Source organism: Anas platyrhynchos, chromosome 4 (genome assembly GCF_047663525.1).
Source record: "Anas platyrhynchos isolate ZD024472 breed Pekin duck chromosome 4, IASCAAS_PekinDuck_T2T, whole genome shotgun sequence".
Classification (NCBI taxonomy): domain Eukaryota; kingdom Metazoa; phylum Chordata; class Aves; order Anseriformes; family Anatidae; genus Anas; species Anas platyrhynchos.
The window spans coordinates 55,808,765-55,833,627 of record NC_092590.1 but is presented as its reverse complement, the minus strand read 5'-3'; the positions used below and the strand labels follow the sequence as shown (position 1 = coordinate 55,833,627).

Sequence of the window (24,863 nt, the reverse complement as noted above, 5' to 3'; positions counted from 1 at the left end):
TATTTCTTGTACTGAAAAAAAGTAACATGCAAGATAAAAATGGGGACTTTTGTACAGTTTCTGCATAAGTATCTCAAAATACAGCCTTTGCAAACTTGCACATTCAAAACTGACTCTGGAGTTTCTTCAACACTCTAAGGAAGGACTGCCACAAAAAAATAAGTTGCCTTCTTCCCAGTGCCAGCACAGCCATTTGTGAGCTCTTAAAAAAAAAAAAAAAAAAAAAAAAAAAAAAAAAAAAAAAAAACAGGCAAGAAAATGATTCAGGCTAAAATTAACACAGATTTTTTTCTCCTAGGTTTTAACCCAAATCTGTTCACCCATCAGTTTTACCATGCGGCAAAACAAAATGCTTGCAAAGGGGGTAGAGAACAGAGGCAGGAGACAAGCAGCAGAGAGCTGCATCTTTCAGTGGCAGTTCTTGCTTTGCCTACAAAGGCTCCGAGAAAGTCAGTCTCTGAGAAACTCTACGTTTTGGATTGAGAGAGCTATTTTAAGTCTACATGACAATCAAGTATACTGCCTTAATCTTGCTCACAACGATGACGTGTATATATATGAACTACATCAAAATATTATCTTGTAACCAAAAAAGTGCATCTGAAATTTGGTATTTTACTGGCAACAATATGCAAGTCTGAAGTTTGACAAGGCAGTGAAATAAATCCAACTTTGAAAATTTTCAATCATTACAATTTTTGAGTTGTAAAGAAGCTTTGCGGGACAGCGGACGGTGAGTTTCTAAAACTTCCTTCAACTATCTTAAAGGAAGAAATATAATACCGAGAGCACAATTGTTCTGAGCTTGTATTTAATTGCTGGTCTGATTTTAGACCTGAAGAATGACTATGGGGACTGAATGTGTGTTGTTTTCCGTTTGGGTTGCTCAGTTAAGTACAAGATACTGCTTCTCACCACAAACCTTACTAAAATGACAAACATTTTATTTACAGCACTGAAACCAATTGCTATCTAATGAACTGATGCATTGTAAAGCTGAACATTAGCCTAAAAAAACCTCATTTTACACCAGAAGTATGCAGCAGTAAGTTTCAACACTGCTACTTGCCAGATGCTTACTTTGGCTTAAACTTAATTGGATCCATGAAATGGACACTTGTCCACAGCCATCACACGATACAGTTAAAATCACTTCTTTAATACCTGAAATTATACATCGCATACTGCCTCACTCCAGGAAGGCACTGACCATCAGTGTAACCTAACACACCAAAAAAAAACACTTAGACACCACTAAGTACCTGAAGTCCTGGTGTTTCATTCAACATACATATGCAATTCAGAGGCTTTTCCTTTCTGCATTGCTCAGAAGGTACGTGCTGATTTCCAAATTCTCAATACTTCCATTTTTGGGACAGTGCTAATGTTATCATACAGATGTATCAAAACACCGTAAATGAATCTGGCCTACATTTTTATTACCCACAGCCCCAAGCAGAAGGAGGGAAAGGATAGAAAAACATTCTTTTAAAAAGTCCTTGGCACAAAAGCTGCTGCTCAGGCACTCTGGGACAGGTGCCCAGAATGTCTCAAGTTCCAATAATAAGAAAACCCTTCATTACGAGAAGAGGTCTGGACACAAAAATACAGATGTGATATCAAGAAAGTTGCTAATACGGACACAAATTTGTAACCAATTAGGTTGACCATGAATTTGTTAAGTTAGAGAACAAAAATTTGACGACCCAAAGATTGGTCGTCAAAACACCAAGTTACATATGCATCTTCTAAAAAAGGACACACAGAGCATCTTTAGGTCATATATGGCCGAGGAAAAGGAGAAAAAAATAGTTGCAAGGATCAAAACATGCCTGAATTTGTACATCGTGCTAAAGCTGGCTTTTATCATTGTCATATTTAAAGCTCTGGAGAGCTGTCTTTATATTGAACAAAACTTTTTCAAGCATTTCCATCTCAAGTACTCCATCATAATATTCCATGTGCCAGTGTGACTTTTTTCTATAAATGAAGCTGATGTAAAGAAGCATGGATTTCTCACTCAAGGATTATACACGTCTATGCAAAAATGAAGAGCAACGGCATTTGTTGGCTTAGTTCTGAAACACAGCACTAGTACTTTCAATCCTCTTGATGATTCAGTAAAGTGAACATCTGATAAAAAAAAATCCTCAAGCTAAGATTAAGCAGTACTAATATAAGAAAAATCTTTCTCTGTTGCTTCAGTGACAGTGGGGCCACTTGCAAAGTACTTGCTCCCATTTAAGGTTAGTCTACAGTTCTGAGGTCATCTGAATTCCTTACCAGCACTTAATTAAGAAATGACAGGAAAAAAAAAATCTTTTCTTAACCTGTATATTACATCCAACACACAAACGTATGAATTCTGTGAAACACATACGTATGACTTTGAGATGCTATTGTTTCTATTATCTTGGATGGCATGGCCCACCATTACAAGTTCTCCAACTGGGACAAAATGAAGAGTCATTTAGTCTCAAAACTGCGCTCCTCCCTCTTCCACGCAAACTTTGATTCAAGGTCTCTGTCCAAACAAAGCTCTAGGTTCTTCTCCTGTAAGTGGCAATATTCCACTGCAGCTCTGAAAATACCAGGTTAGACTCCTGCATTCAACAGACAATTTTCAAAACTACAATTGGACAGCACGGCTCATTTTCCAAGTAACAACTGGCATATACCTCACTGCTTTGAGACAGCATCAGACAAAGCTTATCGTCTCCACATTTATAGTTAAGGCATATTTCAGGGTACTCAGTGACTAGCCAAGACCACAATTTCTATTTTTCAATCTTTGTGGGGTTACAGTTGTGATGGGAAACACATCATCAGATGAGAGAATATTTCTGATCTCAGAAAAATCATTACTACATCTCCACCCTGGGCACAGGACCAAATCCCAGGTTACGACAACTTTCTGGTCCAAAGACCATGGTGTTAGCAAATGAGCTGTGCCAATATTAGAGAATAAAGTTAAGTGTTGATCAATCTTCAGCACAGAGTTAAGAAATAATACGATTGTATCATAATATTTCATGTTTCTAATGGAAAAGCAGATTAAAAAAAATAAAAACAGAGGTAAGCCTCACGGTCCCCCAGGATGATGTCAAACAAGCAGAAAAAATGCTTTTATAACAATCCCTTTTGTTTATGAAAATTCAGCAACTTTGCCAAGCACCAGTTATACTGAATAGGAAAGACACACACAAGTTGAATCAAATTGCAGAATCTGAAGCATTTTTACGTATGAAACAATTTCAAAACTCCACCTACAAACTCCAGAAATTCACCTTTGCTGTCTGTAAACAGTGCTAGCTTTTTGGTCCATAACACCCTACACTGGATCCAGTTGTCTCCCCCACCCCACTGCATCTTGCTCTGCTGGAACCCACAGACACCTTCTAGCTTGACAGCGAGTATTTTCAGTAATATATCCTGAAATTGTTACTTAGGATTTTGCTTCAGACCTGTCTCCAGCACCACGGATGTATTTCATGCACAAATTAGCCGCATCGACTCCAGCTTTGAGCGAACACGGGGACACAGTCACAAATTACAAACAAAATAAAAGGATTTCTCCTCTTTAAGGAGAAGCACGGGAGCAGCACTGCTGTGAGGGTCTGCAGGCAAGGAGCGGACATTTCAGCCACGACAAGAACCCGCTGGCTGCCCTCCTCTCCCGTGAGGAAACGTTTCCTTCGAGAAGAGAGCGTGGCGAGGCAGAGGGGTCGGGATGGCTCACCTTTAACCGTTTCACCACCTCATCGTTAGTGATCTTGTCCGTGATCTCCTTCACCCCGGGCGGGTAGTAGATGATTTTACCGTCGGCGGCAGGTTTCGGCTGGGTAGCAGGGAAGTCCATCCTGGCGCCGCCGCTCAGAAACTTTCCCTCCGCGCAGTCCTCTACCGGCCTCTATCGGTCAGAAAACAAAAGTTCAGCGGAATGGGCACGACTTTCTAACCCTCTTTTTCCCATTTCTAACCCTCAATTCGCACAAGGCCCCGCTCCCCGCCGCGCCGGCCGAGCCCCCCGCCGCCGCCCCCCGCCGGGCCGGGCAGCCCCGGGGCCGGGCCGCCGCCCCCCCCCGCCGCCCCGGCCCCTCGGCTCCCCCCCGCCGCCTCCTTTCATCGCGGGGCTGCTCCAGCCCGACGCTCTCACTTCGGAGCCGAGGCTTTTACAATGAAATTTCGGCCCCCATCCGAGGATGCCCCGGCCCCGGGGCCCCGCCGCCAGCCCCGGAGGGAGGGGAGCGGGGGGGAACCGGCCCCGGCCCCGTCAGGGGGGGCTCCGGAGCCGGCCCCCCGCCGCCGGGAGCCGAGGCCTAAGCGCTTAGGCCTCAAAACTATCAGGAGGCAGAGAAACCAACGGCGGAGGGGGAGGGAGGCGGGGAGGGAGGCAGGGAGGCGGCGGCGATCGCAAACAAAACCCCCCCGGCGGCCCCCCCCGAGCCCCAGGGCCCCCCCCGGGCAGGGGGCCAGGCCGCTGCCCACTTTCCGTTTGTTCCCGCAACTTCACGGCCGCCCCCCCCGGCCCCCCGGCCCCTCCTCGCCGCCCCGCCGCCGCCCCTCACCCCAGCGGGGCCCACAAAGAGCCCCCCCGGGCCCCGGCCCCGCGCACCCCCGGCCCCCCTCGGAGGAGGAGGAGGAGGGGGGAGGAAGGAGGGGAGCGGGACGCGGAGCCGCCTTTACCTCATGCAGCTCCGGAAGGTGCAGCATTGAGCAGGCTCCGCGCCGGCTGCTCCTCGCCCCGCCGCCGCCGCCGCCGCCCCCCCGCCGCCGGCCGCTGCCCTGCGCTCCTCGCCGCCTCCCTCCCTGCTCCGCGGTGCGGCGGCTCCTGCTCGGGGAACGGGGGAGGGGGAGCTGCTCGCTGCTGCTGCTGCTGGCGGCGGAGGAGGCAGGGGGAGACGGGGAGGCTCCGGCGGAGCGTGCGCCGCGGGGCCACAGTGCCGCTCTCCGACCGGCCGGGGAAGGGCAGCCGGGAGGAGGCTCCGCGCCGCCCCCTCCGCCGGCCTCCCCTCCCTCCTCCTGCCGCCCAGGCGGGATCCCCCCCTTCCCCAAGCCCGGCACGGCACGGCCCCGGTCGCAGGGCAGCGGGGGGGAACCGGCCGGAGAGCGGCGTCCCCCCGCAGAGCCTCCCGCAGGGCGGCGGCGGGGCAGTACCGGGCAGTACCGGGCACGGCCGCCGCAGCGCTGCCTCACGCTTGGCGCCAAAAGCCCTGGAGCGGCCCCTCGGGGCTCCCCCTGGCCCCTCGGGGCTGGCTCCAGCCCCTCAGGGCTCCCCGCAGTCTCTCAGGGCTGTCCCTGGCTCTTCAGGGTTCCCTGAAGTCCTCAGGGCTGCCCCCAGCCCCTCAGAGTTAATCTCAGTACCTCAAGGCTGCCCCCAGCCCCTCAGGGCTCCCCGCAGCCCCTCAGGGCTCCCTGCAGTCTCTCAGTGCTCCCCACAGTCTCTCAGGGCTGTCCCTGGCTCTTCAGGGCTCCCTGAAGTCCTCACGGCTTCCCCCAGCCCATCAGGGTTAGCCCCAGCCCCTCAGAGTTAATCCCAGTACCTCAAGGCTGCCCCCAGCCCCTCAGAGCTCCCCAAAGCCCTCAGGGCTGTCCCCCAGCCGAGCCCCGACCCTCAGGGGTCTCCTCCTTTGCCATGTGAGGTGTGTGTGAGGACTGGGGGATGCAGAGGGGACTGGGACATGTTTGTCCCCACAGCTCGTGCTCCCCACACCAAGGTGTGTGGTGCTGTTGGCAGTTTCTGTGGCGTTTTGTGGGCGCTGCTCAACCCCACGTTTCCCTTTCAGCTTTTATTTCTTCCCCCGGCGATGGTGTTGAGGCCCAGCCGGTGTGATATATCACAAAATTTGTGGTAAATTGTGCACGATGGCACCAACAGTGTGAAGGCAGGTAAATAGCCCTTCCTCAGATAGTTTGGGGATAGATCCACATCTACACATCGACATCTGCATTTTTCGCCCTCGCTGTTGGCAGATGAGCATCTCAAACATTGGTTTCCTTATAAATCTTCAGCAGGAACTTGAAGGTGCAGATCGAAGGGGCCCTTGCCAGTATTCTCAGGAAAGCTTTCCCTGTGAAATGGCCCTGTAATGTAATATTCTTCCATCTTTCCAAGAGATGGAATATGTCTGGAAAGAAGGTCAGTAGCAAAGTAGGATGTATCTGTCCATTTTGAATCTGCAGTTCATGTAATATGTGTCCACGTATAGACACAAGTACTTATCCAGCTGCCCGCCCTGTCTGCAACTTCTTGGCTAAGTGAACCAGCTGAAAGTATCGTTCTCACTTTTGAACACCTCTAGTGTATTTTCTGCAGAGGCAATCTGAGGAAGACAGCTGGGGTCAGTGTGGCCAAAGGGGACAAGGAGCTGGCTGAGTGTACAGGAGCTATGTGCGGCAGTGGGGCTGGCCTGGCCCACAGGAGGGATGAGCCCTGCAGCTCGTGAGAAGGATGTCTGTGTCCAGGTTTACAAGAGCTGGGAGGAAAATGAAGACTGAGGAGCCCTCAGGTACTTCAGGCGTAATAATGTGTGGGTAGGAATTCTCTTTTCTATACCTATATTCCCAATTTGATTGCAATGTTGTCCTGCAGGAGTTAAATGGAAAGCCTTGAGTGTCCATAGCCTACGTGAAACCAGCTCAGAAGGGTGATAGTGGAAACAATTGAGAATTGCCAGAAATACACAGCGGATCCCAGATGCTGATTTGGGAATCTAGAATGATGCCAGGCAAAGGGTTTAGATCTGATTGTAAGTCCAAGGTTAGAAAAAAGGGATTGTCACCAGGCTTAAGGATCAATGGATTGGGGCACTCACAACAGAAAGGCGACCATGGTAGTGGGATACAGGATTCAGTTTTAAGGAGGTTTTACTGCTTGAAAAGAATAATAAATAATAAAAAGCCAACATCAAAATTCAATGGCCGTTTAGATTAGATTTGCCTTAGAGCTGAAGTACTCAGACTACCTGTCAACCCTTAGTTGTTGTCAATAACATACAAAAATGCATATTGTCAAAACAGTTATACTTTTAAGGAACTTGTTTTTTTCTTTATCTTTACAATTCTTACATTAGGTACGTTGCTTCCCGATTCAAATGACTAATATGAACACTTCATTTGATGTAGATTCCTCATTTTTAATATACTTTGAATTAACACAATAAATCAGAGACAAATCCTAAAAGATTATTCTGTTACTAAAAAGGAAAAGTATATATCAAAAACCTATATGAGCTGTCTTCAATTTAAATAGAAAAAGAGAGAATGGAAGTTAGTAAGTAAAAATGGTACGAGAAATAAATGTGAAGTGAACCTTTGTAGGATTTTTTTTTATGACCTAAATATGAAGACAAGAAGATGCTAAACAGACTTTGTTGGGCAGAACTGAAGTCACATAGGTGTCATATTCTAGAAATTTCACTATAATCTGTGAAGTTTCTGTTTTTAAATGTTTAAGTATTGTTGTATCCTTGAAAAGTGGTGTTTTTTGTAAACTGTTAATATGAGCTGGTGTCATAACGTTTTCTTGTGATCTTGTAGTTACGAGTGTTTCACAAACTGACTCATCTTTACCTAGAAACCTTTGTACAGCAGGTCATGAAGTAGGGAAAAAAAATGAAAGGGGAGAGGGCTGCTGTCCCACAGCTTGCTTTTAGTCTAAGTTAAGAACAAACACAGTGCAGAGCTCTAGCGTACACTTCTCGTCATTTTTATTTTCCACTGAAGGATAAGATAAACTCCTGTATTATAAGATAAACATACTCTATAACTAATATGTAGTTAGATGTGACAGTTAATAGATTTCACTTCGAAGTGCCAGCTAAGGTTGGCTCATTCAGTTAAAATGTTATTTCATCTTGAGCAAGCTGTTCATGAAGCCGTGCACTGGAGTGCTCTTGGTTGCGTGGACCAAGACCTCTGCATCTTCTTGCAGACTTCAGATAAAAAGCGAAGTTAGTAATTACTATGGAATAATGTTTGAAGATTCTTAATTCTCAGGGTTTTGTTTCTGGTGTATACCAGAGAAAAAAATCCCCAGACACACCAGTAGAAATCTAAGTATTCAAGGAGAGGTTTACAGTAGATTTCTGCTTTCACAGACACGATTAGCCAGCAGTATGAAAAGTCTGGCCACTCCCCAGCACCGATGTTGCTGGAGTCCTGAGCTGTTAAATGTGGATGCAGCTCTACTGGTGGATAATTCCATTCCTGGTAGGATTTGCTCCTCCTCTCTGCCTGTAGTTTCTGGTATCAGTACAAAGCACAACCTCACTGACGTAGCCTGGGTCCACAGCAGGAGTATTTTGCCAGCGTGCTGGTGTAAAACTGTCAGAGGGCTCTTAGGGTAGCTATTAATTTAGATGCTGTTAGTCAGATATATGCTGTTTTGAATGAGTCTTAGACAAATCATGATCAGCTAAGTTGTTGAGAGAGGAGTAGGTGCAAATTCTGTAATCACGGGCTGATTAGGCAGTGGCCTGTCTCTCATCTCTCCGCAGCAGAGGCAGAAGGGAAGCAGCGGGATACACACTTCTGCACCATTTGAAATTCTAAAGGGCTAAAACAAAACGTGCGGTTCTGATATCAGACCCAATTAAGGGAGGTATGAATGAACCCTTAACTGCCAATTAGCAGGAATGCACGCATCAAGTTTTCCAAATGTGCAAACACAGAAGCTGCAGATCATCTGACCTGTGGTGCTCGTAGTCTGAAGGAAGAGACCTGAAATCTGCTCGCAGACATGACTGCAGCCGCTAGTGTCTGGTTTGTTGCCTTTGCTTATTTGACCTTCACCTTTCTAATTTCAGCATGCAGCTGAGATCTGACTTGGACTCTGCTGCTTTTACAGCTGTAGCCAGGTTCACATGATCAGTTGGGGTTTAATGGATGGCTCTGTCTAATAATAAGACCCAGTCCTTTAGTCTTTACTCAGATTTTATTGAGTTCCTACCTGGCCAAATTTCTATTGAAATTTATTTACTTTTAATCCTGTTATTTTCTTTGAAGTATATTTAATCCAATCCATTTTTTTTTTTTTTTTAGTTTATTAATATATTTAATCTACCATTACAAGTGGAATTTATAAACAGACTAAAACAAAGGGTGCTGTGCACTCTTGTGGGGCAAGTTTGTTCCACTTTTTTCTCTGCCATGTCAGGAGAGGTTAAAGGAAAGCAGCAGGAAAAGAGGAATGTTTTTTTCTGGTAGGGGAAATAATGCAGCACAAGATTCTCCGAACAAAACAGCTTTCAAGTGAAACAGAAGAGAGCATGGAGTGATAACTTTAAGCCCAGGGAATCCCTTAGCTCATGTTAAATTAAGCAACGTGCACTTAATGGTTGTCCTCAGGTCTTTGTTAGTACAGTAAGCACAGATATTACAAGTGATCAAGAATGAAGAAGTCGTCATATCAAGACACTGCAGTGTATCACGAACTGCAGAGTAAGTCATATCTGTCAGTCAGCTGGGCAAACAAGTAAGAAATTCTATCTGGTGGGTTAGCAAAGCACTTGTCTTCCTAATAATAGCTATGCTCTTGAAAAGTCCTGCTTGGCAGAACCTCTCTGCAAAGGTGGAGTGTGGTCCTTCACTGTTGTATTTTTTAGGCAACAAATAGGTCAAGAGGAAACAAAACATCATTACTTGCTTTCAGCTCTAGTATTTAGCCAGATTTCAATATCTATCAGGTTGCTTTCAGGCAGGTTGCTTCCTAGTTATGAATGTTTTTTTTTTTTTTAATTATTTTTTTTTAGTGAAAACCTATTTATTTTTTTCCATGATACTTTTTTTTTTCTTTTTTTTTTTTTCCTGCAATACACAAGTTCCTATGAACTCAGTAAATGACGAGCCTTTGAATTTTATTTTATTTATTTATCTATTTGTCCTCAGTATTGCACAGAAGGTTTCTCCTATAGCTTTCTGACTTTGGTATTAGTCCTTGCTCCTGTTCTTCTTTCCTCTTTGTCTATCAGTTTGTTCTTTCACGTATGCATTTGCACACAGTGCCTCCAATTAAAATTATAGCCTCCAAGTTTGCTGTATTGGGTCTTCAGAAAAATCCTTGATGTTTCTAATTAAACTTTGCAGTGTAATATGTCTTGGATAACAGCATCTAATTGTTTTAACTACCTCATTTTATATAGCAGTTGGTGCTTTTTACATCTTCTGTAAATTGAAAATGGAGGTTACGCTCAGCTCATCTGAGTTAAAGGTAGGTTTCTAAGCAATGTGTGCTGCTACAACAAAAGAGCTCCAAAATGCATCCCATTGTGGAGGTTATTTGTAGTGAAATGACTCTCATCTAGGGATATACCAAGAAGTGGTGCTTTGTCCTTACTGTGGGGACTTAACGAGTGTGTTCCATGTTCTACATTGGCCAGGCAGAAAACAAAGCTAGGAAGAAAAGTCTTCCACTTGTACGTGATAAATGCAACAAAGATGGCTTTGGAAACAAGTTGCTTTAATCAAAGTAAAATCCATAAAAGCTTGGAGGGAGACTTGTGCGTGCTATCTCATTAAGACAATCTGGAGACAGAAAGGGCTTCCTTGGGAAAGAGAAGGGAGAGTCCCACGACTCACTGAGGGCTCACGAAATACCACCCCTTCTGAAGTAAGGCAGAGACCACTGTATGGGTGGTGTTCTCCTTTCAAACTGATTTCTAGCCATAAGCTGTCTAATTGAAGAAAAAAAAAAACCTGTTTTTCTCAAGGACAGTTTTCTGTTACAGTGTCTGAAACTGCCCTTATTTTGAATCACGCTTGCCGAAAGGGCAGTTTTACTTGCAACCAGACTTTCATGATACAAAGTCACATTCAGAGAAAACAGGGATGGGTAAGCGAGGGTAAAAAAGCGTATACTTGCAAATACACTTGCAATTTATAAAATACTGTATTGACAGAACAATTGTGGTTGTTTCCTTTGCTTGCAAGTTAAGTAAAATCAATTTATCAGCACCTGCATATTGGTGATATCATAGGAGAATTTTTAGAAGCCTCCTCAATCCATTGCTAGTTTTGGGCATTCACTACCTGAAGTCACAGCAATCTACTGCCTGCCATCTATCCACCTCCCTCCTAGCGGTTCTCTATTATGATGACTTGTCACCATTCACTCCGTAATTACATTTTCAAGGTTATTTCCATCTCTACTCCTGATGTCTCCAAAGCACATACATTCAGACCGATTCATTTCTGACAACCAAGTCTACTTTTCTCCAATAATATCTTTAATATGAGCATTTATCTTCTTTTCTGTCCAGGAGATATGCAAGAGTCTTTGCTTGCACCACATCTCAAAAGCTTCAATTTTCTTCCTGTCACTATTAATAATTTCCCAGGATTCACATTCATGAATTGCTACAGCAAAAAATTAAGTATTTCACCAGTCGAGTCTTTCTCCATTTTGAGGTGAAATGTTTTTTCAGGCTTATATAAGGAAAGCCATGGCCGAATTAACTATTTTTCAACATTTTCCAGTTTCTATTGGACAGGTTCTGATTGGATATATTTGATTCCAGGTAATTGAATTCACGAACAGTCTCTGTAGCTAGACCATTAAGCATAAAGTTAGCTCATATTCTATTTTTATTAATTAAGTATAGTTACTTTATTTATGGCACATTCCAGACTAGCTTGTATTTTCATTAACTTTTTATTGGCTCTCTGATACTTGCTGCACAGCACGAGCATTTGTGACAAAGAGCACTAAGTCATCAGCCTATGGTCACTTAAAAGGAGTCTATTGCAAATCCAGCTTTTCAGTTCTGAAAAGTCCTTCACAGATTTATTTATATTTTTTCCCCAGCCAGGTTATGAGGAAATCTGCAGTTAGCTGCAGTTGCAACAGTAGCATATGGCTCTCTGTTTGCTCGATATTTTTTGAAAAACGAGATGGATTTGGGGAATTTCTGAGTGCATGGGACCACTCCTAGATGAAATACCACCAAGAAAACTGGGGAAGTTTAGTCATATATTTAGCCCACAGCAGCTGCCCACTTAAGGGGAGATGATAAGAACTCTTCCCCAGTTAGATGGGGACCGTTCTATGATGTGTTAAAAATGGGAACATGTGTGGTATTAAAGTTCTGATTAAGAGGCTTCTTCAGGAGAAGTATTGATTGTATTTGTAATGCCGCTGTTCCTCATTCTTTCGCAAGTACAATGCCTGCTGCTTGCAGTAAAGAAAAGAATGATATGAAACTTTACAAATGAGTACAGATCGGGAATTTACCATTATGGTCAAAGAAAGACATTTGATGAATGGATGCAAAATCTCAGAGCTGTAATGTAATGATGGGGTCCCTTCATCATGATGGAATGATATGTTGCGTACTCTTCAGAGCCTTAAAAAAAGGGTTGCTTTTATCATACTCAGGGAAGCATCAAAGTGTTTGGGTATGACTTGAAGCAATAGAATCATTACAATTTGCCTTTGAACAAAGTCAGGAAATGTATTGATCACATAGGTTTATGCTGCTAGAAAAGCAGCTAATGATGGCTCAGTCAATGTGTTCTGCGAACAGCTTGAGGGAATGTTCATTAAAACCTTACACATGTATGCCACTACACCATTTGGGAACCTGAATGTAAAAGCTGGAATTTCAAACCCTTGCAAAGAACAATTTGAATGTACAAAATACAATAGCATATGTGAATTCTGCAGCACCAGTCATTTCACCCTTACAATGCTTCTTCGGTTAATGCGTGGGATTTTTGCATCCATGCAGGTTATGACAGCATGACAATGGAGCACGCTGACAACACAGTGATCATCAGCATGGAGCTTCGAGCATCACTGGAAGAACACTTTCCTAAATTCAGGATGTGTGGTGAACCACGGCATGTATGCATTTAGTACAAAATTAATTCTCAATATGCTCTTTCACACATCTCTTCCTTCTGGTCCCTTGTCTAGAATACATGAGAACTGTATGACTTTTGTCCCAAATAGTGTGGTCAGAGGTGAAAGAGGAAAATATATCAGATGATGTCTGGAGTAAAAAGAACGCTCTTGTTTTCTCGAATGTGCTGGTGCATGGTGTTCAATAACAGCAATACTGGTCAATAGAGAAGGTGACTGAGTTTATCTGAGCCAGCGCCTGAATGGGTATTTAACAAAGTGGACCATGAATGTGTGTCTAAGGAGAGGACAAAATACTGGTTATTAAGCAGACAAAGCCAGAAGTAGGTTAGACAAGGCAAGAGAAAACACAGAAATGAGAAAAGCATAGTCTTGACAGGCATGAATGCTTAGCAATACAAAAGTTGTGCTCACAGTAGCAACATTACTAACCAAAAATTTGCTGTGTCTGAATATTGGAAAGTCCACGATGATATGGTCACAGAACATTATGATATTGAATGCCAGCAGAGAGATTCTTTTTGTATAGTAGAGTGATATGTATCCACTTACAATTTTACCAACATCTAATAGCACTATTTATATCCTATCTGAATTTGACAAGGCAGCTCGTGTGTACTCTGTGTAATATACTGTAACTACACTGTATGAAGTGCATAAGCACTTGCTTTCTTAAGTATATCTTGGTACTATTCTTTTTATCTTCCAGACATGGCGTATTTATGCCTAGTCTTTTATATTTTCAGTTAAGCACATGCTAAAACTGTCAGCCTCCTTTATCTGACAGTATTAAGAAGGCAGACGAAGATTTTTAGCAGGCATGTGAACATTTTAAGCTGCTACTTTATATGTACTCATTTTTTGATTACGGGATTTATATTTGATCAATATTTTTTAAACTTCCTTCAAGATCTGCTCAGCAGCCATCTGTAATCCAGCACATGGAGAAAAAACCTTGAGTGAACCAGTTTCTTCATTAATTTTCAGTATCATTGAGTTATGACACTGCCTTGGTTCAATTAGTCAGGCTTCTATCCTTGCTTCAAAAACTGTAAGAGCATGTTCTCTCACAGAGCTTTAGAGTAAAAAAGATTTAAATGGAAGAATAAGTTGATAAATTGAACAGATTCTGGATATACTAAGAACAGAACATTACTTATAGGGGAAGAAAACATTAGGTAGTAACTCGCAATAGGTCCTTTAGCCCCCTAAGCAAGTAGCTTCATGTAGCAAGGAAGAAATAAGACTAAATAAGAACACATGTGCTGACATAATCTATGAATAAATAAATAAATAATAAAAAAAGAGCTTTACAGTTTCCTGAATTCAAGCTAATTTGCAGTAATATTTAGTCTGCTATACCAACCCGCAGTTTTGGGGTTTGTCTTTGTTTTCCTTTCTAAAAGGATTTTCCCATGGCCCATTGCCAGATATGAGAAGTGGGAACACAAGAAAACATATGAATGAGCAGGAGAAATGGTAGGAATTGAGATGAACACGTGCTAGAGAATCTGGAGCTGGCTGAGCATCAGGGAGATTCGTGTGAGTGAAAAAAAAAAAGTAGAGAGAGAGAAGGTGAAAAAAATAGCCCCAAGTGAATTGCAGGTATATTTTAAATATCATTGTTTATGATCAGTAAGTACACTGTTGCCAAATTCAGGCTGAACTGGAGAAGCCAAATTCTGCAAACAATACGATTAAATGCTCTCCTACATATCTTAAAACTAGTTACACCTACGGTTAATATTTACTTAATATCAACCTCCTTTCTAGTTTGATTTTGGCTTTGCATATTTGGAAGCTACAAAAAGTCTTCTCTGAAACTAGATGAAAGAACTTGCCATATTTTTACGAATCAGAGCATACGAGTAAAATCCAAAGTTAAAAAAGAGATTGTTGTGGATTTTTTCTCCCGTTTACATACGAAGGGGAGTTCCAGGTCAGCTGAAGAGCTGCATCAAAATATATAGGGAGTTTTTGTTTCTGCATGCCTGCTTGCTGTTTTGAGCCTCCCATGGTTAGTAAATGTCTTCTTGCTGAACCTGGGGAAGAACACGTATGTGACAGCAGCTGTAGTTGTCCTTGGGAGTGATACAGCCTGCCAGCCACAAAAGGGAGAACCTGACTGTTTAGACTGTTGACAGGTAAATTAAACAAACCTAACACAGAGAAATGTTGTTTCTCTTACTCTTCATTTCTAATAATAGGTTTAAACATAATCCGGATAGAGATTTGCTTTGTATGTGCCTTTAATCACTGCTGATTTTGAAAAGTGGATGTGTAAGCAGCAATTAGGAGGGTCCAAAAAGATTCACCAGGAGTCATCAGAGGCATGAACTGCATAATGCTGCTGGGGAGAGTAACTGCTAACACATGTATGGATGAGGGAAAAATTGTGATTTGTTTTTCTGACAAGTATTTAACCATTTTCAATTTCTACTCTTCAGTACTGTGTAGTATATATAGTTTATTTTTAGTATGTAGCAAATGGTCCTGTTCATAACAAAAAATTATGTGAAGATAAAATTCTTCTTTGTTTTCAAAGTGCCCATTGTTCTCTCCTAACCATCACCACTGCGTAGGAGAAATCACACCTCAGGACTGGAAGAAGTGCATGGAAGAAATGAATTAATCCTCTTTCAATGTTAAGTTACTGTGTTCTTTCTTCCAGGTTGTTGTGAGTGTAAACAAGAAGAGTCAAGTAATTGAAACAGTTCAGTGTTTGATTATCTATTTGGAGAAAGCTTAAACATGTTTTCATGCTAGTTGTATTAACAGTTTTTGTTTTTTTTTTGTTTTTTTTTGGTTGTCTATTACAGATGGGCCCACATCCAAATTGCAACATCCTGAGTTGTGTGTGAGCTAAATCTGGTTACAGATACAGATCTGAATATCATGAGCAGGGTGGAGTGGAGCTTGTGTTATGATCTGACTCCCTCGGCCTGGTGACTTGGATTTGGCATGAGTTTGGCGTGTCCAGGCTGACACTCATTTTTTACCTAGCCCCCAAATAAATGGGAAACTGGAGGCTGTCCTGTAAATGAGTGACTGGTGTGTTATGTCTTTGAAACCATAGGGTGGTCCTTAGCTGCCTGCAGCACTCTACATTTCAGTTTCTTTTGTTGGTGGTGTTATTCACTGGGAAAGAATGTGGCCCCATTTCCAGTGACAGAGGGTGTGAAATGTTAAAAAGTAGAAGCGCTGAGTGGATTTTGAAGAGACAAAAAAAAAAAAAAAAAAAAAAGTCAGAATTTACAGGAAAGGAAAAAGCCCAGTAGTTCCCTATTCAGCAGTGACCAAAAAACCATGGAGCTAGTTTCCTATTTAAATAATTGAGGTACTGTCATGTGACAGTTACACAGAATCACATACTGAACAAAGAATTTCCTTAAAAAAAAAAAAAAAAGAAGAAAAAAAAGATGTAGTCTATGCAGCTGTTTTTAAATGCACAGCACTCCCTGCTCCCTTCCCCCCTCTCCTTGGCTTCTTGTCTCAGTGTAAGACGTACAGCATACAAGTTATTCAAGTTTAGAAACTAGTTAGTGAAATTGAATTCATAAATGAGTGCTAGTGGTTTTAGACTATAAAATGTTTCCTAATTTATTTTTATAAGCAGCTGGAATATTTCTCTGATATTCGTGATAGAGTTTAAGTTGAAGGTTTGCTGTAGCCAGACTTTTTTTTTTTTTTTTTTTTTTTGTAAGAATGGTGATTGAGGAACGTTGACACCACACAGGATACATGAAAGGTGCCTGTGCTTCTATAGCATGTATAGCATATGCTTATATCATGTAGAATTTTAACCTCAGAAAATTTTGTGAAATATGCAGGCCCAGGTCAGATCTGTAATTGAAGATAAGGCCTCTAAGAAACACTTTGTTGAAAGAAAGCAAATAGATTTTTATATGTTTTTTAATCTCTTATTAGTTGAAGGACAGTCACTGAGAGACAAACAGATTTAGAAATGAGTAGTGATTGTCAAGAAATTAACTTCTGGTAAATGATTTGTACAGATCCTGGAGCTGAGTCTTTCTTGACAAGTAAAAGCATTTCATCATTCAAGTGGCATTAATAAATAAGTAACTGAAACTTGCCTGAAATTCAGGGTTGTACTTAACATTAGATTTACTTAGATATTCCATTCTGCAGCAAGGTCCAATGTATTAATATTTTAAAATCTTTGAATCAGAGCAGTAGAACAGTAGGTACCTCCAAACTTTCAGTAGAATGAAAATATGAAAATACTGTTTTGTTTTTGTTTTTGTTTTTTTAATCTAGAGTCACTAAAATGTTTTTATGATTATTTTTTCAGGATTTTAGTAAGGTTAAATGGATGGATTAACATCAAAGAACAAACAAACAAACAACAAAAAAAAATCCACCACCATGAAATACGAAAATACATAAACTATAAAAGCAGACAAATTTTTAGTTGAAAAGATATTGCATAATCAAAAGAAAACAGTAACTGATAGCTCTTTTTAACTTTGCTTTATAAAGCCAACTTTAAATTGTCTTTTTCGGTAAATGATTTTTTTTTTCAAATGTTTAATTCTTCATCTCAAAATGACTTGATCGCATTAAGTGAACTTGGAGGTAATATATTTGAGGAAATGCACCTGCTTTATTCTAAGCAGAATGGTTATTTTTGGTGATACATAATACCTTAGTGTGCTGAAATCTTAATATGGGCAAGGTAGTTTGTAGTTTTTATATGCTATTGGAGTAAAGGCAAACAGGTAGGAATATAAAATTACTTTAACCCTCTGGTACACATCACAGTACATTTTTTCCAGGTAAAAGATAAAAGCTTCCTTCCCTTTCTGCCTCTGTCCCTATTTTCCTTAGTGAAGACATGGTCCCAACATAGGATGATGTGGATTTAGCAGGTATGACTTACACTAGGGACCTGATTCTGAGTAAGTTCAACTGCCCAAGAAAATAAAATGCTCAAGTTTCATACTGGAAATTTATTGAACAATGTTAGTTCTGTTTTCACGTAGAAAATTGTAACCCAGTTCCAAACCAGAGCAATTCCTTCTGCACCTCTGGCTACCATGGTGCAGCAGCTGCCCAAGGAAGCTTCCTTACAGGCTGAAGACCTGGAGATTTCCTGTCCCAGGGCAGAGTTCTTGCAGCTCTGGCTTTACCAGTGAATGAAGATACTGGGATACTGTTCCTTAGAAATGTCTTCTTTCTTGGTCAGCATACACATTGTTTTGTAAAAAACAGTAAGTAAACATCCTGGTCTAATTGCATTTCAGATAACAGCACTAGGCTTGCAGAGTTTCTGCAGTTTCAACTGGATTGCATATTTACGCCTGTTAACCTGTTCTGTGGCATTACATGGTGTGGTGAAACAGCTGTTGCATTGTGTTTGAGAGGTGGGCTCAGCCAACCAAGGCAGAAAATGGATCTCGTATGTTTTTTGTTTAAGGACATGTGTTGTGGATGGTAAAAGTTACAGAAGTGTCAAACATTGTTCCTTTTTTCTTTTACCCAGGTATGCTTGGTCTAATTATTGCAGTGATATAAATGAAGTCTGATCTTTTAAATATTACAAATGTACAGTTTTACTCCTTGCCTTGTTCTTAGACCATGTCTTAAATATATTGGTCTCTAAGACCACAAATATTAAATTTGCTGTGGGATAGGATTGATGCAGTTTTCCAAAATAAAGTCAGTAATATCCAACAGATAAAAACATGACAGTTTCAATAACACCCAGCTTATTACTTTTTATCATACTTCAGGGGAGCATATTAAGCATAACTTGTTTTTCCTTTCCCCAGTTTCAACAGATCAGGATGGATTTTTGATATCTATGAAATTTGACATATCAGATTGATGAAAACAGCGCAGCAGAGAACATCCAATACATGAATCTGATTCATCACAAATCAAAACTGAAACGTGAGTTTATTCCAAATTCAGAAAGTCTTTGTGGCAGGGAGGCTTCTTTTGGCCATACAAGTATGATCTCACTCTTTGCCTGCAGAAAAGACACAATTAAGTATAATTCTTTACTTCTTGGATTACAGCATTTGTTTTCATCATCTCTCCCTATCTCCTTTCCAAAAACCCAAGCATCTTTGTACTTCGTATGTTCTTGCGATGTTTATCAGGTCTAATAAGCAAATTTTATTTATGTTCTGCAATATATCTAGAATCTCTCTTTAAAGTTCAAGTACTTTACTTGAATACTAGCAACTTTTGTTGCTTTAGAATGCCTTTTAAACACAAAGTTGAAAACTCATACAACTACTACCTTTCAGCAGTAAACTCATACAATCCTTTGATAGTTTACTGATGGGTACATGAACCCATCATGAACAAGTGTTGACTTGTTAACTAACTTGTCAATTCATGATTCATTAGTGGTAATGCTGGAATTAGTCTGACCTGCTCACCTAAAATCTTGATCTTATTGAAGCCAGCAGAATTTTTGCCGTTGTCTTCAGGGGGGCAAACATTGCCCCACAATCTAATTTTTTGCTGCTTCTAAATACTAATTTTTCCTCACTTAAAATAATGCTGAAATAGGACCCTGTATAAAAGGAATGAATGCGTTGTTTCAATATAGGTGCAGAAAAATGTGTTATTTGGAACGAAACAAACATATATGTGAATAAATTAACATTACTGCAGTGATTCTAACTGAACAGTTAATTTCTATGGTTAACTAAGGAGCCATTATCTGTATGGAATAGAGGATCAGGGTACTTCAAGTACAGAAGTAAGATGTGGAGTCCCTTTATGGAGATAAAACACTGTAATTCACCATGCATTTGATATAAATCTGGAGAGGGCTGGAGGAGAAGAGACAGCTGTGTGACTTATTCTGCAAACATTTATTTATATAAAGCTTCTTTCTCTCCCCATTCTCTCTCTCTCTCATTTTAAATTTTACTTGGAGAATTAAATTTCTACTTGAGAAATCAAATTTTGGCTGAGGGAAGAGTTATTTCTTGTAGGAACGCAAACTCCAAGATCATGGACAAAGTAATACTAACTGGAGACACAGACAGTCCAAGAAGCCAAGGCCAAGTTAAACATCTTTAAATCAGCATTAAGTTAAATCTATCAGGAAAAGAGAAAAAGGATAAGCTAACACCTTTTTTTCTCCCCAGTGTAAATGAAACCTAAAGGTGGCAACAGAATATGGAAGGATTCTTAGGAAGAGGGCAGTTTGTAGCATGGAGGGACCGAAACAATTTTTACATAAATGCTTACTCTGGGAATTAGATATGAGATTTTTTTTTTCATCTCTCCTTTCTCAAGGGTGGGAATAACACTATAATTTGGAGATCTATTCATACATATTAATAGCCATATATATATATATATATATATGAATGATGATGAGAATTATGCCGTAAGTTCGTAAGTTTCTGGAAAGATGTTTTATATATACTGTGGGCACATGTGAATTTTTACGCACCCTGAGTTCTCAGGTGTTTCCCTGCAGTACTTATTATTGTGTATTTAATGTTACTGTAAGTAAAAATTAAAATCTTTAATGCTGACAGAGTTAGACATGTTTTACTTACCACATAAGAATGTTACTCGAACCTGAAGTCTAGCTGCAAATTGTCCATGCAAACCAAAATCTAATCTAATCTAATCACTTTTAACTATATACTCTCAAAGGCAATTTGACCATGGATGGAAGGAAGTGACAATTTGCTGAGTAGTCATAGGCTGTATATAACCAGAAACTTTGAAAGGGACTGACATTTTCTTGTTTTTATGGCCCAAATCGGGTAGTAATAATATTTTAATGTGAGTTATAACATAAGCAAGAACACAGTGCAGTATTTTTACTTGGAGAAGGCAGCACCGTAGAAACTGAAATGGAAAATCTGTTGTTAAAGCATCCAGTGAAGACCAGACTAAACACTTGTGCCAAACAGCACAGATTACACGCTGTATGTTCAAGCCATTCCAAGTAAAAACAAGCCAACTGTAGACATAAGGGGAGACAAAGGAATGGGAAAAACAATAGCGGATAATAAGTGATTACTGCGTTAAGTTTGAAAAACAGTTGTGTGAAAACTCAAAGAAAGGCACAGAGATAGTTGAAAGAAGTTCTATTACAGTGAGTATAATTATCTAGATACCAAACCACCTCCTGTTTAAACTGTTAACTGTGGTAGTGAGAAATCTGCCAGTACCCAAATTAGTCTGGCATTTTCATGGTGTCAAATACTGTAATATGTACAACTGGCAAAGAACAACATAGTTTCATGCATCAAGTGCCAGCAGCAACACCCCACGAGCAAGGCAGTTTCATGGAGGCTATCAGACTTGAGCATACCAAAACCCCTTCTCTTCCTCTTTTTGGCAACCTTAAAAATAAAAAGCACAGTCATTAGACTGGAATTTACATGACCTATTTTTCCAAACGTATGATTAACACTTTACCAGCATCACACCCTTAAAAGCGAAAAGATTTTGTTTCTGATACTCGTCCAGGCACTGAACAAATGAAGTTAGGAAACTGTTCCTTGTACATGCATGAAATCATCACTTGACACACACACACACAAACACTGATCGATGGTTTTCCTTTGTATTTTGGGACATTTACAATATCGGGGTATTGAATAACTTTTAATTTTCCTTCTGTGAGTCGTGGCAAGTGACTGCTTTTTTGAAACTTAACAGGACATCCTGTGGATGAATGCATATACGTATTGTATTAGAAATGTAAATGTTTGTCCTTATTTATTTAAATATCGCACACCATATAACTAGGAGATAAGCACTGGAACAGCAAAGTTGACAGGCAAATTAGCAATGCTTAAATCAATCTAATCCCCAAAACGTTAAATGTTTTGAATACTCTTCTCAATTTTAAACATTACTTGTATTGCAAAATATACATGAGCCTACGTACAAAATATTAATTTGCTTTTCAGTCGCTGTGCTATCAAACAGATGGCACCTGGGGGCTGTGATCCCCACACGCAGTAGAGAAGATCCTCTGAGCACCCTTGTGCGGATTTCACAAGAAAACCACAGTGAGCTACCCATACATAATTATTTCATCTTGAAACTCTCTCTTAATTTTGTGCCTGCTTTTTCTTTATGGACAGTAAAGTTACAGCTGTAACAGCAGGGGGAAACAACCTCCGGCCCCAAGGGAAGCCGCCGGGGCAGCACGAGCCGAGGGACAAAACTGGCCGTGACTCCCCTTGGGCTTTCTTGAGAGGCGTGTGAGATTTGGGGCTCGTAAGTAGCGCTTTAGCCTAAGTAGTCTGCTAAAGACCGCCTCTTGTTCTTTTCTTTGAAGGGAAAAGGACAAATGGGGCTTGGGGATGCCACCTTCTTCCCTGAATTGGCTGAATCACAATGCAAGTGATCTGGGGGCTGGGAGACGGCTTTACTGCCTCCGGGAAGAAATGGGTCTCGCCTTTCAGAAGAGAGCAATCCTTGCTCCTGGGCACTGGGGGAATCACAGCGGGACCCCCCCAGCTCGCTTCCCCCGGCGGCATTGTGCCACGGGGGGCAGAAGCTGAATGCGGGTGGTGGTGGGGGGCATCTCGAGACAAAGAGATGTGGGAAAGGGACAAAGGGGGGCGTGAGGAACACCTGTCCCCGGCTTGGCACGGAGTGAAAGGGCAGGGAGGAGCTGAGCCCCTCCTGGTATGGAGGGGAGGCAGGAGGCCTGAGGCCTGTAATGGAGCGCCCTTCTTAGCAGTCAGTAGCAGGTAAACTCCATCAGCGATTTCCCCATTGTATCTTAATGGCTGTTTGTTGAACCTCACATTTCTTAGATCATCAAACTCGTATAAAATCACAGAAGAGTTTCCCAGTAGAACGTCTTGAGTTTCTCTAAAGAGCTTCGTCCCTTTTGTTGATGCACCCAAAATTCCAGCTCGGGTGCTTAGTTCTCTTCATGGCGGTTCCAGTGTAAGCAGTGCTCATCACCATCAGTCTGCCAGAAGCACGTCTCTCCTTTTTCAGCTTTCCATAATCTTCCATCGTCCATCTCCTCCAAACATCCTTTGCATGCTGCAGGTAACGAAAACCTCTCATCAGTTTCTCTTCTACTTCTCCCACAGCTCAAACCTTCCTCCACTGCAGTCACAGACGCCAGATCCCACCAGATTCCCCCATTTCCTCAAAAACAAACAGACAAAAAACTTCTTGACACCATTTATCCTCCAGGATCAGCCTGCGGAACCTCTCCCTCCTGCCAGGCTGCGGCCTTAGAAACTGCGCAGTAAAATCGGGCATCAGCAGCTAAACATTCGCTTTTCTTTTTAATCAGAAATTAGGCGCCGGTCACTACTAAATCATAGATTTAACCCTCAACCTCTTCAGACTCCGACGGCTCTCGGTAAGCCGGCCTAGGCGGTGCCGTGCCCTCTGTCGGGAGGGTTTTTGGTGAGTTTGGCCATAGCGGCGGGGCACGGGATAGCCGTGACAGGGCTACGAGCAGGACGAGCCCTGATGCCGGCAGGAGGCAGGGCCGGCCGGGGGGGAGAGGGAGAGGGAGAGGGAGCGGGAGGGCGGCGCGGAGCCTCCTCCCGGCTGCCCTTCCCCGGCCGGTCGGAGAGCGGCACTGTGGCCCCGCGCCGCACGCTCCGCCGGAGCCTCCCCGGCTCTCCCCCTGCCTCCTCCGCCGCCGCCGAGCAGCCCCGCAGCCCCAGCGGCCGGCCGGAGCCAGGGAGCCGAGCGGCGGGAGGTAACCGGGGGCCGCCGGGGTCCGGCGCCGAGCGGCGGGGCCGGGGAGGAGCCGCGCCCTCCCCCTGCCGCCGATAGGGCGCGGGGCTGCGCTGCTCCCCGCCGCCAACGCTGCTCGGCCGCCATTTCGGGAGCGGGGAGGCTGCCGCGGGGGGCCCGGCTCCGGGCGGCCGGGACCGGGAGGGAGGCAGGCAGGGAGGGAGGAGGAGGAGGAGGAGGAGGAGGAGGAGGTGGGAGCCGCCCGCTGGCCGCGGCTCGGCGCTGCCGGGGGGAAGGGGAAGGGGCCGGGTGCCCGGTGCCAGAGCCCCGCGGAGCGGTAATGGCGGCGGCTCCGCCTGCGGGATGCGGCCGCTGCTCCGGGGGCTCCGAGCGCCGCCGGCCCCCCTCGGGGAGACACCGACCCGGGGAAGGGCAGGGCAGGGCAGAGCAGAGGCCGCCCCGGCCGCTGGAGGAAGGGGATCCCCCCGTGCCGTGCAGCGTAGGCCATAAAGCAGCACCGAAACGCAGAGCCCGGCGAGTTACATGAGTTAAATCCACCCCCGTGCAAAAGAAGGATTTTAGGATTTGGAAGGACTGCTTGTGCTGAACGCTGCCAGACCACGTTTATTGTGCGCTTATTAAATACACGTCCTGTGTAGCACGGTATGCCCAGGTGTTCTTTGGACGTTGTCTGTACTTCGCACCAAGTGCTATAAGGTCACTGGGAATTCAGAGCAGCCCGGGTTAAAACGAGAGAAAAAAGTACTGTTTTTCTGCATGTTACTTTTAAAAGTCCTGTTCTAAACGACTCAGAACAGTTTGACTCTAAGAGGTGCTTAAAACGCTTTGACACAAACCCTTGCCGAAGTTGAGCACCTACCTCAAGTTTAATGGAGCTTTCAGTAGGGCCATGTAGTTAAAAGATGAGAATAATTCATATGGAGCTTAAGATCCAGCCCTCCAAAAGTTTTTTTGAGATTTCCATCCCTTCGTCCATTTCACCTTTTGCTCAAATAAAAGCTGAAGATACTTTGTCATAGGATGTGATTGGGGAGCCTGAGGTCAGGATGTAAGCCTGAAGCAAATTGCAAAAGGGCAGGAAAAAAAAACAAGCGTGGTATACAATTGTAATAACAGGTCTAGCCCTGATTCATGGGGTACAGTCACCATTAGGGCAGGGCTGGTGTGGGTCATGTGTTTGCAGCCCTTTCAAGTTGCAATAATTCTTCGTGTTGTTGACTGGACCCATGTGATGAGCCAGCATCAAAGCACATCTGAAAAATCCTTTAATTTCTTCCTTATAGGCTTTTTTCCTGTCGCGTGTTCTTATTTA

General features: G+C 42.8%; 2 protein-coding genes and 2 long non-coding RNA genes across 11 annotated transcripts in view; 2 read left to right on the top strand and 2 right to left on the bottom strand.

Moving 5' to 3' along the window:
• PDS5A (PDS5 cohesin associated factor A) overlaps positions 1-4,872 on the bottom strand; it is a 78,595-nt gene extending 73,723 nt beyond the window's left edge. For 2 of the 3 annotated variants that reach the window (XM_072037698.1, XM_027457222.3), the window contains exons 1-2: positions 4,687-4,872; positions 3,740-3,910 (exon numbers count right to left, since the gene is read on the bottom strand). In XM_072037698.1, coding sequence (XP_071893799.1) covers positions 3,740-3,910; positions 4,687-4,713 — 198 coding nt within the window. In that variant the 5' untranslated portion in view covers positions 4,714-4,872. Of the gene's footprint in view, positions 1-3,739; positions 3,911-4,156; positions 4,353-4,686 lie in introns of those variants that run through there. The other variant, XM_072037699.1, reaches the window with a different exon arrangement.
• Positions 4,873-5,183: 311 nt separating this feature from the next.
• On the top strand, positions 5,184-18,265 carry LOC106020445 (uncharacterized). The gene is made up of 3 exons (XR_002406837.4): positions 5,184-8,763; positions 10,143-10,210; positions 12,726-18,265. It is a non-coding gene; the product is annotated as an uncharacterized lncRNA (long non-coding RNA).
• Positions 18,266-21,417: 3,152 nt separating this feature from the next.
• Positions 21,418-24,591, bottom strand: LOC110354649 (uncharacterized). Its single transcript, XR_005265354.2, has 2 exons — positions 24,411-24,591; positions 21,418-22,876 (listed from the first exon to the last, which is right to left on the bottom strand). It is a non-coding gene; the product is annotated as an uncharacterized lncRNA (long non-coding RNA).
• Positions 23,395-24,863, top strand: part of N4BP2 (NEDD4 binding protein 2) — a 40,340-nt gene continuing 38,871 nt past the window's right edge. For 4 of the 6 annotated variants that reach the window (XM_038178167.2, XM_038178166.2, XM_038178168.2 and 1 more), the window contains exon 1: positions 23,395-23,552. The gene's annotated coding sequence lies outside the window, so the exon portion shown is untranslated. Of the gene's footprint in view, positions 23,553-23,775; positions 24,194-24,863 lie in introns of those variants that run through there. The other 2 variants (XM_072037697.1, XM_038178165.2) reach the window with 1 other exon arrangement.